This window comes from Cloeon dipterum, chromosome 4 (genome assembly GCF_949628265.1).
Source record: "Cloeon dipterum chromosome 4, ieCloDipt1.1, whole genome shotgun sequence".
NCBI classification, from domain to species: domain Eukaryota; kingdom Metazoa; phylum Arthropoda; class Insecta; order Ephemeroptera; family Baetidae; genus Cloeon; species Cloeon dipterum.
The window spans coordinates 36,310,814-36,327,891 of record NC_088789.1 but is presented as its reverse complement, the minus strand read 5'-3'; the positions used below and the strand labels follow the sequence as shown (position 1 = coordinate 36,327,891).

The 17,078-nt window shown below is 45.5% G+C and overlaps 1 protein-coding gene and 2 long non-coding RNA genes across 3 annotated transcripts; all 3 read right to left on the bottom strand.

Annotated features, from left to right (window-relative positions):
- Nucleotides 1–35: 35 nt before the first annotated feature.
- On the bottom strand, nt 36–2,491 carry LOC135944263 (uncharacterized). The gene is made up of 3 exons (XR_010575301.1): nt 2,098–2,491; nt 1,530–1,716; nt 36–422 (listed from the first exon to the last, which is right to left on the bottom strand). It is a non-coding gene; the product is annotated as an uncharacterized LOC135944263 (long non-coding RNA).
- A 1,919-nt stretch (nt 2,492–4,410) lies between these two features.
- Nucleotides 4,411–8,635, bottom strand: LOC135943536 (uncharacterized). Its single transcript, XM_065490104.1, has 5 exons — nt 8,199–8,635; nt 7,124–7,520; nt 6,623–6,934; nt 5,939–6,068; nt 4,411–5,233 (listed from the first exon to the last, which is right to left on the bottom strand). Exon 5 carries the CDS (start codon nt 4,804–4,806, stop codon nt 4,459–4,461), a length of 348 nt encoding a protein of 115 aa, XP_065346176.1. The 5' UTR covers nt 4,807–5,233; nt 5,939–6,068; nt 6,623–6,934; nt 7,124–7,520; nt 8,199–8,635; the 3' UTR covers nt 4,411–4,458.
- Nucleotides 8,636–14,009: 5,374 nt separating this feature from the next.
- Nucleotides 14,010–16,806, bottom strand: LOC135944355 (uncharacterized). The gene is made up of 4 exons (XR_010575320.1): nt 16,314–16,806; nt 15,232–15,627; nt 14,688–15,041; nt 14,010–14,134 (listed from the first exon to the last, which is right to left on the bottom strand). It is a non-coding gene; the product is annotated as an uncharacterized LOC135944355 (long non-coding RNA).
- Between the last annotated feature and the right edge of the window lie 272 nt (nt 16,807–17,078).

Here is a 17,078-nt window from a genome sequence, read left to right as displayed (position 1 = left end):
AAAATTCTTTCGACAAAATTATGTAGTTATGCGTAATAGGTCCGAGATTTTTCAATAAATTTTTTAATGCTTAACAGCAACTGTCACAAACTACCGCTAATTTAAAATAAATTTAAACCATTTTATCAAAATCGTTAATAAAAAGTTATCGATACGTGTTACTCGAGGTAAGGCTACTGCAGCTCGTTCATGTGGGCGTTGCCATGCGGCCTGGCAGTCTTGACAGTGACGAGCTTGTCCTGGGAGGCGTGTAGACTGTCTCAGGTCGTAGAGCTGCGTCTTTCTGGTCTTGAGGATGACGCCCTCGGAGATGAGCATGGCCACGTCGAACTGCAGGCCAAGCTTCCATTTCTGCTTGAGCTGCGCACCTTGTAACCGTCCTGCCGATGCTCGCCCTTCAGTTTCGGCAGCCACTGCTGCATCTGCAGAAAGCAAGGAAAGCAAATTTTGAACCAAACACGACTCAAGTTTTCACGCGCAACTCACACAGAGCACAAAATCACCGGCGATGGAAAAAATATTTTATAATTTTTCGATTGTCTTCGGTCAAGCTGTACTTTACAGACTGAAAGTGGCACAACGGAAACCTAAAATGGCCGCGAGTGACGCGGACTTGACCCGGATCGGCAAGCTAGAATCTAGTTTTCAATCTTAAATCCCAGCCAACAATTCGAAGCTTAACTTAAATAATATAATTTATATTTAGGAAATATAATGATTCGGCAATGAATTGATCGGGTTGTATTAAACCTGCAAAAAAGTTAAATTCGTAAGGGTATTACTGCATAAAATATTTTTGATCAAGCTGAATTTCAGACTTTTCGTGCTAACTAATAAAAAGGACAGCTACGAAAATCAAAGAAAGTCAGCCGGCCAATAACAATCAAAAAATTGTAAACAAAACAACTTATTTTCGTTACTTACTGCAGATTTCAAAGATTTTTCAAGAATGTTAAAACATCTTGACTGTCGCCCGCCGTCGCCTTAACCCAAACCCCAAACACGAAATAAATCAAGATGGCGTCAAGTGACGCGAATTCCGACCAAGCTCGGCATGGCTCGTATACTTTCGGAATTTACTTAGCGTTGCTGCCGCTGAAGCCGCGATTTAATCGCACGATTAGTGCTGCCACCAGGTGGCTGCAAAACAAATCAAACGCCTGGCGCGGCAATAATTAAAAGTTTCACGACATATAACCTGAATATATGTGTTTATACTGTAAATAAATGGGTGGAACCATTTTTTCGAATTGAAGCACACGCGAATTTCATTGATCCAGAAAACGGCTACCAAAATCGATTCAAATATTGCGATGGAATATTTTACCGCGGACAGGCAGAACTGCAGGAAATTTATCAAGAGATGTTTCATCAGTTTTAAAATTAACTAAAAAAGACTTAATGTTGAATGAAATATTCAAGCAACAAAAATATTGAATGAAAATTGAAAAAATGACAATTACCTACATAATATAGCCGAAAATCCGGACAATAAAACCAAAAATATCGAATATATTATATGAACTCACCGGAAAACCCAAAGCGCGAGTCGCTGCCTGAATACCTTACCGCGGCGAACTGGCACTATGGGGGCAAATCTCAAAGGTATGGCCGGTTGCCGTGTTCCTTGGTGGCCGCAGGCTCAGCAGGCCTCTCAATCACAGCCGCAGACCGCCTCACTGTGCTACTAAAATGGCGATTGGCTTGCAGCTGCACCTGCCAACATGCCAAAATGGCGACTGGCCTTACAAAATAAGCGACAAGCGACACACCGTCCACCCCGTACTTCATAGAACTGCCGCTCGCGACGCTACCAATCACCTACTCTAATAGCAAATTGCGCGGCAAGACTTAAAAGTTTGAATTTGGCATGGTATTGATTACGGTAAAATTTCGCATCGCTAAACAGACCCTCAATTTTTCAAAATTGATTTTATCATTGCCCAATTCTTGCAAAAAAGAAGGTTGAAATTCGTATTTTTATTGAAAATTGCAAAATTTTCCGGTATCAAGATACAAATTCTTGCATAGTGGCTCGCAAAATTTCAACAATGACGTGTATAAATACTGTGCCCCCAAAATATCAATTTTACTCACCCACTATGTGGCCGCGGGTCAGCCTGGGTCGGAGGTTGGACCTGTGCTGCTGGCGGAGGCAGCTGCTGCTGTAATTTGCGGATGTCCTTGCAAGTCAGCCTTACGATGCACTTCGGAGAATTCAGCCTCGCACCCTGGGAATCAAAATCTGGCTGAGCGGGGCCCTCCGACTTGTCCTACACGCCGTCCATGGCCGGCCACGGCCATCGGTGGCCGTCTGGTGGTTGCCGGCCGCCTCGCAGGCCCCTTAATCCTCGATCACGGCACGGCCGCGGACTGATACAGAGTTAACGCAACTTCCAAAATGGCGACTGGCCTCAAAAACAAGCGACAAGCGACGCCAGCGACACACCGTCCACCCCGTACTTCATAATACTGCCGCTGGCGTCGCTACCAATCACCTACTCTGACAGCAAATTGCGCGGCAAGACTTTAAAAGTTCGAATTCGTCATGGAATTGATTGCGGTAAAATTTCGTATCGCTAAACACTAATATTTTCAAAATTGATTTGATCAATGCCCATTTCTTGCGAAAAATGAAGTTGGAATTCTTTTGTTTTATGAAAAATGCAAAATTTTACGTTATCAAGATGCAAATAATTGCATAGTGGCTTGCAAAATTGTAACGATGACGTGTATAATTGTGTTGCCACCAAAATAATAAATAATGCATTATAAATTGTACTCACCCTGTGTGGCCGCGGGTCAGCCTGGGTCGGAGGTTGGACCTGTGCTGCTGGCGGAGGCAGCTGCTGCTGTAATTTGCGGATGTCCTTGCAAGTCAGCCTTACGATGCACTTCGGAGAATTCAGCCTCGCACCCTGGGAATCAAAATCTGGCTGAGCGGGGCCCTCCGACTTGTCCTACACGCCGTCCATGGCCGGCCACGGCCATCGGTGGCCGTCTGGTGGTTGCCGGCCGCCTCGCAGGCCCCTTAATCCTCGATCACGGCACGGCCGCGGACTGATACAGAGTTAACGCAACTTCCAAAATGGCGACTGGCCTCAAAAACAAGCGACAAGCGACGCCAGCGACACACCGTCCACCCCGTACTTCATAATACTGCCGCTGGCGTCGCTACCAATCACCTACTCTGACAGCAAATTGCGCGGCAAGACTTTAAAAGTTCGAATTCGTCATGGAATTGATTGCGGTAAAATTTCGTATCGCTAAACACTAATATTTTCAAAATTGATTTGATCAATGCCCATTTCTTGCGAAAAATGAAGTTGGAATTCTTTTGTTTTATGAAAAATGCAAAATTTTACGTTATCAAGATGCAAATAATTGCATAGTGGCTTGCAAAATTGTAACGATGACGTGTATAATTGTGTTGCCACCAAAATAATAAATAATGCATTATAAATTGTACTCACCCTGTGTGGCCGCGGGTCAGCCTGGGTCGGAGGTTGGACCTGTGCTGCTGGCGGAGGCAGCTGCTGCTGTAATTTGCGGATGTCCTTGCAAGTCAGCCTTACGATGCACTTGGGAAAAGTCGGCCTCGCAAACTGGGAATCAGAATCTGGCTGAGCGGGGCCCTCTGACTTGTCCCGCACGCCGTCCATGGCCGGCCACGGCCCTCCATGGCCACCTGGTGGTCGCCGGCCACCTCGCAGGCCTCTTAATCCTCGTTCACGGCACGGCTGCAGACCGAGAAACAATTCTCAACACAGCTGCCAAAATGGCGACTGACCACAGGCCTAGCAAATCTAGCTTCATGCAACTGCCGCTGGCGCCGCTAAGTTCGCTCCCGATCGCCAGCTCTAACAGCAAATAGCGCGGCAATATTTAAAAGTTTTATTTTTCGTATAATGGCGAAATTAATGAGTTGAGACGCACCAGACGCACGAATGACAGGAAATTTATCCGTATCTGACGAGTGGAACACAATAATTCGCGCGTGTGTTATTATGACGTCACGTAGGCGGCTGCATGGCAATAAAAACGCGTGTCTCGCCGGTAATAAAAGAAACGCCGCGCACTGGTGTTAATTGAAGCGAGGCAGGGAGGAGGCGCGCGCGCTAGTTTGTGCATTTTTCGTATAATGGCGAAATTAATGAGTTGAGACGCACGAATGACAGGAAAATTATCCGTTTAAGAATAGGGATGCGCCCGAGCTTCAAATCAAAATAAAAAAAATCAATGACAAATCGATTGTTGCCCGTTTCTAGCATAAAAAATTCGTGTTTGTTCGCAATTTTTCCGAAATTAAAGACGCAATATTATTACATCGTGGCGCGCGAGAATTTAATGAAAACGCAAAGAAAATCTTGGCCCCCAAAATATCGAGTAATGTAGTGTACTCACCCGCAATGTGGCCATGGTCCTCGATAGTTGCCTAGTGGCCGCTTGGCCCCTCAATCACGGCTGTAGAACATCACCGCGCACGTCATCCTTCAGTCGCTGTCGCTGCCAGACTGGACGACTGGAGTCTGTGTCTGCCAACGCCAGCTGCCAACCACGCATGCGCACTTGTGCATGCTGTGCTTGGCTCCACCTCCTTCTTCTTCTCGGAGTGGACGTCAGCGACGCCAAAAATGCCGACGTCGCGGCCGCAAGCGCCGAGGATGCAGGCGGACTCAAGCTAGGCATCATCCTCTCATAGTCCAGCACCTTAACGACAGCAATTCGGGGCGACCTGGGCAGCAGCTTGAGGTTGTGCAAGGCCTTGAGAAGCACCTCGTCCGTGCGCAACAGCTTCTTCTCCATGGAGGCCTATACGCGCAGCCGGTCGCGGTTCTTGTAGAGCGCCTCAAGGCAGCGTTCCAAGATGGATTGGCTCTCGGTAAGCTTCTGCTTGAGCTACCAGTTCTCCTGATTGAGTCGGCTGCGCTCGTCGCCGCGGCCGGTGTCGCTCTCTATGCCCAGGTCAGGCGAGAACAGTGTGCCGGCTGGCAGAGCTCGTCGCTATCGGAGGCGCGCGTCGCTTCAAGCTGCTGCACCTGCTGCGTCCGCGCACGGCACTGCACCTCCGCTTCTTCGACCTGCTTGGCCAGCTGCTGCATGTCTTGCTTGGAGGCTTGCTCGAGGCATTGGTACTTGCTGGCGGAGTCGAGGTCGCGTCGCGAAGGTTTGCTCGACGTTCGGCCTCTCTCCGTGCTCCACCGCGCCAGCTCTTTGCTCACACTCACTGCTTCTATAAACATTTATAGCGTACCAAATTGAAATTCGACGTGCCAAAAACCAAAATCAGTAAGCAATCAGTAGCGCGGGTTTTTTTGCTAGATTACATGTTTTTTAAGATTTCTACTGCAACTAGCTGGAAATTTTTGAAATAAAAATTCAAATGGTGCCCCGTATTTCCAAAAAATTCACGAATAATCCTTTGGAGAAACAGTTAGATTAAATTCTAATCAATAATTAACGCAGTCAGATTTTTTTATCGTCCATTCCATTCAACGAATGATGTGTAACCTAGTTTCAGTTCCCGATAATCAGATTTCTGAGCGTTTCGGCATTGAATGTGGCCTCAAAAAAAAACAAGCGACAAGCAACGCAAGCGACACACCGTCCACCACGTTTTTCATAATACTGCCGCTGGCATCGCTACCAATCATCTACTCTAATAGCAAATTGCGCGGTAAGACTTAAAAGTTCGAATTCGTCTTGGAATTGTGCGGTAAAATTTCGCATCGCTAAACAGACTCAAAATTTCAAAATTGATTTGATCAATGGTCGTTTCTTGCAAAAAATAAAGTTGGAATTCTTTTGTTTTATGAATGCAAAATTTTACGTTATCAAGATGCAAATAATTGCATAGTGGCTTGCAAAATTTTAACGATGACGTGTATAATTGTGTTGCCCCCAAAATATTAATTAATGCATTATAAATTGTACTCACCCTGTGTGTGGCCGCGAGTCAGCCGTGGTCCTCGACAGTCACCTAATGGTCGTTGGCCGGTTCCCGGGCAACTAAATTATGACCGCAGGCCAACAGAGCACACATCCTCCAGTCTCTGCCAGAGCCATGCCTGTCAACAATAACAGTGCCAGCTGCTAAGTTGCTAACTAACGACAACACGCATGCGCATTAGCGCCAGCACAATAAAAATTATTGGCCCTTGACTCCGCCTCCTTTCTAAACACAAAGCTCTGCGTTTGGCATGGCGACGTGTGTGCGCACACACGCATTCACCAACTCCATATTTAACCACAGAATAAAAACGAGTAAAATAATACTTCAAATTAGCAAATGGAATTTTTTTTACTGCTAGGACAGCAGCAAACTCATTCAAAAACTATTTATAAGTAAAATGTGTTGAATTTTCACTTCTTTATAAACTATAACTGTTGGTGTTTTTTTAGAATATATCAAATTATTTGCGGCCTTTTCCTGCCACGCGCGATATTACACTCCCACAGTGCGATTAATTGACACTCCCAATATTTAAAACACCGCGAAATTAGAGCAGTTTGCCGCGCATGTGCGGCGCCGAGATGATCAACAAAGTGATGTGGGAAAATTTAACAATCTATATTCCTGTTTGTGATGCAAAAATTGTTTTAAGGAAATTTTTGGCCTTACCTGCGAGTCTGACGGTGATTTGTGAAAGTGGCTGACTTGGCATTGGTCAGCTCGGAGATATGCTTCTCGAAAGAGGACAAGGAAACGCGCTCAAGGAGCGAACGCCAACGCTGGTCTGACTATAGAGTGAGGTCGGCCAGCGCGGAGTCACCGAACGAGTTCCTCTCGGCGACCGAAGGCTTGGCCAGCTTTTTAGCTAGGCTTAGCGTCGGTTCGGGAACGGCCAACTTGCTCTCCGCGTCACCACAGTTTAGAGCCTTGTTTGCAAACTGCTTCACGCTCTTGGACAGAGACTCAATCGCGTCTGACTTTCTGTTGACATGAAAGACACAATGGCAATGAAAATAACAGAGTTGGAGCGCAGCTCCCGAGTCTTTTAAAGCGTCTGTCAACCAATAAATTAGTCGATTTCAACTGAGTGCAACACATACTGTTTAGTTCTGCGATTTTTTTGAAATAAATAAAATATGGAGAATAATACTGTATAGAACAGTGTCTCACCTGGATGGGACCCTGGTTGCGTGGCGTAACCTGGATGCTGGGCGGCTCCGTCTTCTTCACGGCGTCGGCCAGGCTGGAAACCAGCTTGACATTGACGCGTTGCAAATGCTGCCGAAGGCTATTCAGGATGAGATCGCGCGAAGGATGCACGTTCCCGTCGTTCCCGCTGCTGAAGGGGTTGCCGTCAATCGCCCCAGCGGATGAGAATTGGACGGCAGCACTGCCAAAAAGGCCAACGTCACGGCCGCAAGCGCCAAAGATGCAGCCCAGTGTTCCGAGCAGTTGGCCGACTAAGTCGAGAGACACGGACGACGTTGGCGATAGACTATCGCGCGTATACGTAATCCTCAACGTCGAACTCGAGCTAAGCAACGTCCGTCTCCTCAGCGTTCAGCACCTGAACGGAAACAATTTTAATTATTAACAGACGAAGTTGTTTGCAGCAAAAAACGAAGAAAATTAAATATTCAAAATCAAAACTGAGAAGAAAAAAGCCACATTTAAATGGGAGCATATCAATCTATTAAATAAGTCTATGCGAGGGAAATATTTGTTTAAAACGTCTAGAGTATCGTGTAAAATCAATGCAAAGAATCAGCGATGGAAATATTTCATTTGAAAAAAAAACAAAAATTCGCGGAGGTTTTTAACTCATAATTTAAGCTTTTAAAACGGGATTAACAAAAAAAGAACAGTTTCTTCACTCGGAGAAGCACAGCCGTCGGTTTGAGACAATTTCCGGGCCAAAAACCTTTGCCGAACACCGTCCACCAACGGCAACAATAAGCAAGGAACCGAAATATTTCCCTTTTAGCTTGATATAAGGACCCGATTAATGATCATTGAAATGTTTGGTGTACTAAACATTAACACAGACAAATAAAAACTGGCCAATTGAGTTACTGGATCGAAATCTATCAAAACAGATGCAACTGATTATGCGTAAAATTTGTTGCTGCCAGTGAGCGGACTGAAAAATTAACCGGCCATCGGGTGAGCGGAGAAATCACGAAAATAGAGCTTGCCGAGGGTAAATTAACACACATCAAGCTCGTTATTAGTTCCAATTTCCTACCTTGAAGCCGAAGCAACTCGAAGGGCCAGGCAGTAAACATCTGTCGCCAAAATAGAGCCTCTCGTGCAGCTGGCGGGCATGGGTTTGTTGTGCTGGACATCCAAACGAAAGAATCGCTCTCAGCGACGGGCAGCAGCCGCAGGGTCGGAGGTTGCACCTGCATGTGCAGCTGGCGGAGGCTACTGCTGCTTCAATTTGCGGATATCCTTGCAAGCCCGCGTGATGATGCACTTGGGAAATGTCGGCCTCGCACCCTGGGAATCAGAATCTGGCTGAGCGAGTCCCAAACCGCCTCCAAGCCCTTCGACTTGTCCCGCACGCCGTCCGTGGCCTGCCACGGCCCTCGGTGGCCGCCTGTTGGTCGCCGGCCACCTCGCAGGCCTTTTAATCCTCGATCACGGCACGGCCGCAGACCAAAAACAATTCTCAGCACAGCTGCTAAAATGGCGACTGGCCTCAGGCATCGCAAATCTAGCTTCATGCAACTGCCGCTGGCGCCGCTAATTTCGCTCCCGATCGCCTGCCCTAACGGCAAACAGCGCGGCAAGATTTAAAAGTTTTATTTTTCGTATAATGGCGAAATTAATGAGTTGAGACGCACCAGACGCACGAATGACAGGAAATTTATCCGTATCTGCCGAGTGGAACATAATAATTCGCGCGTGTGTTATTATGACGTAACGTAGGCGGCTGCACGGCAATAAAAACGCGTGTCCTGCCGGTAATAAAAGAAACGCCGCGCACTCGTGTTAATTGAAGGCAGGGAGGAGGCGCGCGCTAGTTTGGGCAGAAATCGTGTGTCCGCCGCCCGCGGCCCACGCGTCGTAAAAACAAATAAATATGCGGCCGAAAGGTGGAATAATATCTCTCAATTAAACCGCCCTTTTTTTGTATTCTCGGAAAGCGGGAAAGTCATGCTCGAGACCGTGATTAGCCATTTTTAGAGTAAGAGGTGGATTTCTTTCACCGCAACTCTTACGATTTATTCATGCTCACCGGCATTTAACAAGAAAGCAATTGAAAGAATTCGCGACACGAAATTATGACGTCGATATGACCGAAATAAAACGATCTAACATACGTGCTATATGGAATTTCAACAATAAAATTATTAAATTAAAAAAAAAATTTCAAATTCGGAATTTTAAGCAAAATAGAAACGATCTTGACGAAATACGTTCGAGCCGAGAATGTGCTGCACATAAATTATTGGAATATGCTACTCACTCCGCATGGAGGGTGGTTTGCTTCTGGATGGGTGTGGTGCGTGGGATGGACTCGGTATACAGCAGGCCGGGCGGTCGGGACAGCTTGCCACTCAACAGGGCACTGCAACAACAACCAACAAACAACTATAGCTTTTACCACAGTAAAAAATTATGTGCTCGGAACTTGCTATAAACGCAAATCTTTGCATTGCGTAACGTCTTTTTTCCTTCTCCAATTATGTACAATCCTCGTGTGTTGAGACTGTGATTGTTGGAGAATTTTTTAAAACCCATTTTACAATATCCTGCAAGATATTTCAAGATAGGACCGGTTTGAATTATTTAAATAGGCTGGACAAAGCGAGTGAAAATTACACGATTTTACATTAACTAAATCCGAGTTTAAAGCTTATTCCCTTTTAATTTGTACGCACGACATTCACCGAGGAAATTAAATTAAAAACTACCAGCGGTGACTTCACAAAGAAGAACACTTCCAGAATATGTTCAACAGCGTCCAAAAGAATCAAGTGGGTGGTGCGAATGTCTCACGCATCCAAAATTTAATTCAAAGTTGTCAGCGCGCAGGCATAGGCGAGCAAGATGCTTTTCTGTGTGCCATGCTTTGTGCTGTTTCATTTCCTTTTTGCGCGCAAGGGCGAGACGCGCGCGTGCGATAACGGGGTTTGTTTTCTCGGCGAGCAAATTTATTCGAAACAAATTTATCGGCTCGCTCAGTTGGCTTTCGCACACATTCTCAGCGAGAGTCGTCGGCACTCTCGATAATGTTTCTGTGTGTTTGCTGCGCAGTGACAGATGAAAAATGGCGTTCGGATATTAATTCGCCGACAAAATGACCGTTTTCATCGTGATCTTTCACCTCGAGAGCACCGCCGCGCAGATTTATGAACAAATTATTTCGTTTCTCTCGGCTCGCATTCAACAAGCCGACGCCGACACACCTAAACCTAACGCGACGCCGGCCAAAGGTCGCACTGCAGAGACGCCTTGCCGGTTGCCAGGCGAAAATAAATAAAAATTGCGAAAAGTAAGTACATTTGCCTGGCGGGCAATGAGTCGCGCTATCGAAATTTAAGTTAGAATAAATTGTAATTTCTCGACCGGCGCGCAGCAATTGCAGAGGAAATCCGATATGTTGTGTTTCAAATTAATTTCGGACAAACCCGATCCGGGCATTAAACTGCCATTTATCTCGTCGTTTAACGACGCTGCTCAGAGCCGAGAGCCGAGAAGAGGAATCGCTGAAATATGAGTTCACGTGAGTGCTGCGCGCTTATCAGCAAACAAAATCGAGAAAAAAGAGCCCTGAATTTATTACCGGGCGCGCGGCTACACAGCCCAGCTAGTTGACCCCTGCGCCGCCGAAAATAATAAAATATATAATCTCGATTCAGCTCTATTAATAAAAATCCGATTTTATTCTCTTTATAAATAATGTATAAAAAACGACTTTATATGATTCAAATAGTTTAAAACTGAATTATTAATGCTTTGTTTGATGATTCCGTGGTGATTTGGAAGCTAAAAGTAAAAATATTCGCCTTTTCTAGAGTTCACAGCCCAAAAAAATTAAAACTGGAACGAAAAAACGGAGCTTTTCTATTAGGAAATTTAGTCTTTGAGTCCCAAACACACCTGTAAACCAGAAATACTGGCTCAAAATACATTTTGGATTATACTAACACAATATATGTATTTTGTCTCCGCGCCAATGTGGCCTGGTAGAAAATTTAAAACCAAAGTCATACGGAAGGATAATATTAAAAATATTCAATTTTAAACGTAACTTTGACTGTCAAAACTGTGTGATATGCTCTGCGAAGCAATATATAAAAATATAAACGATTTTTACCACCCATTTGGAATTTAAACTGGATCAACCACGAGGAATTGCTAAAATAGTTGAAAAAGACAGACGAGGAATTTTTTTAACCCTTGGCGAAGGGGCATAATATTTATGGCAATTTTCCGAAAGCTGGCAAATATTTTGTGTCATCTCATACTGAATTTCCCAAATTCCAAGTCTTGCCTACTCTCATGAGATACTAAATCTAAGAGAAAAAGACGCAACGACAAGACTAAAAAATGCATCAGTAGGCATCGCATCGCAAGTCATTGCATCTTCCACCGACGTAATCGAACGCAATAATAGATTTAATCGATGGAAATACCGAGGGGATTGAACAAAGTACAAAACTCACCGATGACGTCCAGCCTGGCGCTACCCTCGATGCGGCCGACGTCGTTCTCCAGGGTGGCTCTGTAGAGGCCGGCGTCCTCCACGGTCACCTCGCTGATTTCGACGAGGCGCAGATCGTCTTTCTCCTTGATGGTCAGTCTGCGCGACGGCGTCAGGATCAGGCCGTCCTTGTCCCAGGTCACCCAGGGCGTCGGGTGGCCGGCGATTGCGCACTGGAACCGCACTGTTGCGCCCTCTTCGACGACCTTACACCACAACAACATCAACCACAATTTCTTAATATTGATTTTATTAATTTTTAACTATAAATGAATATTTATTGCAGTCAAACTATTTAATTTAATTTAATTTAAAAATATTTTAAGGACGAAAGCTTTGAAATTTATTTTGAGATAATATATATGAGGTGATTTTTGGCCTGGAGCTAATCTGATTGGCTAGTGCAAAGCTAAGGCGACCGTCCCTTCGCCAAAAGGCCCAAATTAGCCAATTCAGCTATTTGATAAAATTGGGGAAAGCTGGAAAAAGGGTAAAGCAAAAAGGAACAAGAAAAAGGGAACAGCAAAACATAGTGTACTCACTTAAAAAGTGTGATGGTCCTCGATATTCGCCTGTCACGGCTGCAGACCAGCAACACGCACGTCATTGTCCAGTCGCTGTCAGACTAAAGACTGAGACTGGAGACTGCCAGTGCCAGTGCCACCGCCAGCTGCAAGGCTAGCAGTGCCACCGCCAGCAGCAATCTTCTCTTCGTGCCAAGAGTGCCAGCTGCTAGCAGTGCTAAACAACAGGCATGCGCATAAGAGCCAGCTCAAATACATGATATAATAATATTTTGTTTCGTCATCTGGCTGAATTGAAATTTGACGTGCCAAATAACAAAAATCAGTAAAGCAATCGATTGCAAAAAAATGCTATTTAAAGTTTCTACTGCAACTATCTGAATCAATAAATATTTTTACAAGAAGAATGCAGAGCAGAAGAAATGACTCGGAAAACTTCAAAATAAATTTGATGCCATTGAACACGAAATTAGCAATTTTTGAAAAAAAAATCAATTTTTGCTACGTATTATGAAACAATTCACGAAATTTCATTTGGAGCAACGGTTGGATCGTGTTCTAACCAATAATTGATGCAGTCAGATTTTTTATCGTCCCATTCAAGTCAACGAGTGCTACGAAACCTCGTTTCAGTTCCTGATAATCAGATTTTAGCGCGTTTCGGCCTGGAATTGCGTTATATCTAGCCTCATTTTGCCTATATCTATTATTCGTAGAGGATGCGAAAATTCAAAAATGCAGTTTTAAAGCCACCGTTCTCAATTAAATATGATGAAACTTGCCTGGTGAATGAATTCAGAGTGTTGCGGCGCTTCAAGGAACTTGCGTGGATGTGGTCAAGGAGCGAGTTGACGGGGGAGGCGGAGGCGCTCTCAGCGACGGGCGGCGGCCGCAGGGTCATAGGTTGCACCTGCATGTGCTGCTGGCGGAGGCTGCAGCTTCTTCAATTTGCGGATATCCTAGCAAGCCCGCGTGACGATGCACTTGGGAAAAGCGGCCTCGGAAACTGGGAATCAGAATCTGGCTGAGCGGGGCCCTCTGACTTGTCCCGCACGCCGTCCGTGGCCAGCCACGGCCCTCGGTGGCCGCCTGTTGGTCGCCGGCCACCTCGCAGGCCTCTTAATCCTCGATCACGGCACGGCTGCAGACCGAGAAACAATTCTCAACACAGCTGCCAAAATGGCGACTGACCACAGGCCTAGCAAATCTAGCTTCATGCAACTGCCGCTGGCGCCGCTAAGTTCGCTCCCGGTCGCCTGCTCTAACAGCAAATAGCGCGGCAAGATTTAAAAGTTGCATTTCGTATAATGGCGAAATTAATGAGTTGAGACGCACCAGATGCATGAATGACTGGAAATATATCTGTATCTGCCGAGTGGAACATAATAATTCGCGCGTGTGTTATTATGACGTCACGTAGGCGGCTGCACGGCAATAAAAACGCGTGTCCCGCAAGTAATAAAAGAAACGCCGCGCACTCGTGTTAATTGAAGCGAGGCAGGAAGGAGGCGCGCGCGCTAGTTTGTGCATTTTTTGTATAATGGCGAAATCAATGAGTTGAGACGCACGAATGACAGGAAAATTATCCGTTTAAGAAGAGGGATGCGCCCGAGCTTCAAATCAAAATAAAAAACTCAATGACAAATCGATTGTTGCCCATTTCTAGCATAAAAATTGTGATTGTTTATTGAAAAATGCAAAATTTTCCGTTATCAAAATGCAAATTATTGCATAGTGGCTCGCAAAATTTTACCGATAACGTGTATAAATGCGTTGCCCCCAAAATATGAAATAATGCATTATAAATTGTACTCACCCAGTGTGGCCGCGGGTCAGCCGTGGTCCTCGACAGTCCCCTAATGGTCGTTGGCCGGGTCCCGGGCAACTAAATTACGACCGAAGGCCAACAGAGCACACATCCTCCTGTATCTGCCAGTGCCATGCCTGCCAACAATAACAGTGCCAGCTGCTAACTAACGACAACACGCATGCGCATTAGCGCCAACTCACTAAAAATTATTGTCCCTTGACTCCGCCTCCTTCTTTCTAAACACAAAGCTCTGCGTTTGGCATGGCTAGGTGTGTTCACACACTCGAATTACCTGTTCGATCTTTAAACGCAGAATAAAAACGAGAAAGATACTTCAAATTTGCGAATTGAAATTTTTTTAACTGCTGGCGACAGCAGCAAACTTATTCGTATTTTTAAAATGTGTTGAATTGTCACTTCCATTTAAACTATAATTGTTGGTTTTTTTAAAGTATATCAAAATATTTGCGGCCTTTTCCTGCCGCGTGCAATGCACACACATGAGATTTTACACACTCCCGCAGTGCGATTAATTGACAATCACAATATTTAAAACACCGCGAAATTAGAGAAGTTTGCCGAGCATGTGCGGCGCCGAAATGAGCAAAAAAGAGATGCGGGAAAATTTTACAATATATATTCCAGTTTGTAATGCAAAAATTGTTTTAGGGAAATTTTTGGCCTTACCTGCGAGTCTAACGGTGATTTGAGAGAGTGGCTGACTTGGCAATGGTCAGCTCGGCGACCTGCTTCTCGAGCGAAGACAAGGAGACGCGCTCAAGGAGCCAACGTAAGTGGCGGCTGCACTTGCTGAGCACTTTGTCAAGCAAGTGCTGCAGCCAACGCCAACGCTGGTCTGACCATAGAGTGCGGTCGGACAGCGCGGAGTCGCCGAACGAAGTTCTCTCGCCAACCGCAGTCTTGACCAGCTTTTTAGCCAGGCTTAGCGTCGGTTCGGGAACGGCAAACTTGCTCTCCGCGTCACCACAGCTTAGAGCCTGCTTCACGCTCTTGGAGAGAGACTCAATCGCGTCTGACTTTCTGTTGACATGAAAGACACAATGGCAATAAAAATAACAGAGTTGGAGCGCAGCTACCGAGTCTTTTAAAGCGTCTGTCAACCAACAAATTAGTCGATTTAATATGAGTGCAACACACACATGTTTAGTTCTGCGATTTTTTTTTTTTGAAATAAATAAAATATGGAGAATTATTAAGAACAGTGTCTCACCTGGATGGAACCCTGGTGGCGGGGCGTAACCTTGATGCTGGGCGGCTCCGCCTTCATGACGCCGGCCAAGCTGGGAGGCGGCCTGACGTTGACGCGTTGTTCGTGCTGCCGAAGGCTGTTGGGGATGAGATAGTGCGAAGGATGCACGTTCCCGACGTTCCCGCTGCTTCAGGGTTTGCGGACAATCGCCCGAGCGGATGAGAATTGGACGGCAGCACTGCCAAAAAGGCCGACGTCACGGCCGCAAGCGCCGAGGATGCAGCCCATTGCTCCCGAGCAGTTGGTCGACTAAGTCGAAGACACGGACGACGTTGGCGATGGACAATCGCTCGTAAACAATTAATCCTCAACGGCGAACTCAAGCTACACAACGTCCGTCCCCTCAACGTTCAGCACCTGAACGACAACAATTTTAATTATTAACAGACGCAGTTGTTAGCAGCAAAAAAACGAAGAAAATTAAATATTCAAAATCTATACTGGGAAGAAAATAGCGACATTTAAGGAGCATTTCAATCGATTATTTATAATAAGTCAATGCTTGCGAAATAATTGTTTAAAACGTCTAATTTATCGTGTAAAATCAATGCAAAGAATCATCGGTGGAAATATTTCTTTTAAAAAATAAAAATAAAAATTCGCGGAGGTTTAGATATCATAATTAAAGTTTTTAAAACGGGATTAACAAAAAAAGAACCGTTTCTTCACTCGGAGAAGCACAACCGTCGGTTTGAGATCATTTCCGGGCCAAGAATCTTTGCCGAACACCGACGGCAACAATAAGGAAGGAACCGAAATATTTCCCTTTTGGCTGGATTTAAGAACCCGATTATTGTTCATTGAAATGATTGGTGGTAAAATAAATATCAACACAGACAACAATTGAAAAAATGACCAGTTGAGTAACTAGGATCGTAAGAGATATCAAAACTGATGCGATCGATAATGCGTAAAATTTGTTGCTGCCAGCGAGCGGTCTGAAAAATTAACCGGCCATAAAGTGAGCAGAGAAATCACGAAAATAGAGCTTGCCGAAGGAAAATTAACACACATCAAGCTCGCAATTAGTTGCAATTTCCTACCTTGTTGCCAAAGCCACTCGGAGGAAGAGCCAGGCATTATATCTGTCTTCAAAATAGAGCCCCTCGTGCGGCTGGTGGCAAGGGTATGTTCTGCAGGACATCCATGCGAAAGAATCGCTCTCAGCGATGGGAGGAGGCCGCAGGGTCGAAGGTTGCACCTGCATGTGCTGCTGGCGGAGGAAGCTGCTGCGGTAATTTGCGGATGTCCATGCAAGTCAGCCTTACGATGCACTTCGGAGAATTCAGCCTCGCACCCTGGGAATCAGAATCTGGCTGAGCGGGGCCCTCCGACTTGTCCTACACGCCGTTCATGGCCGGCCACGGCCATCGGTGGCCGTCTGGTGGTTGCCGGCCGCCTCGCAGGCCCCTTAATCCTCGATCACGGCACGGCCGCGGACTGAGACAGAGTTAACGCAACTTCCAAAATGGCGACTGGCCTCAAAAACAAGCGACAAGCGACGCCAGCGACACACCGTCCACCCCGTACTTCATAATACTGCCGCTGGCGTCGCTGCCAATCACCTACTCTAACAGCAAATTGCGCGGCAAGACTTAAAAGTTCGAATTCGTCATGGATTTGATTGCGGTAAAATTTCGCATCGCTAAACATTGAAATTTTCAAAATTGATTTGATCAATGCCCATTTCTTGCGAAAAATAAAGTTGGAATTCTTTTGTTTTATGAAAAATGCAAAATTTTACGTTATCAAGATGCAAATAATTGCATAGTGGCTTCCAAAATTGTAACGATGACGTGTATAATTGT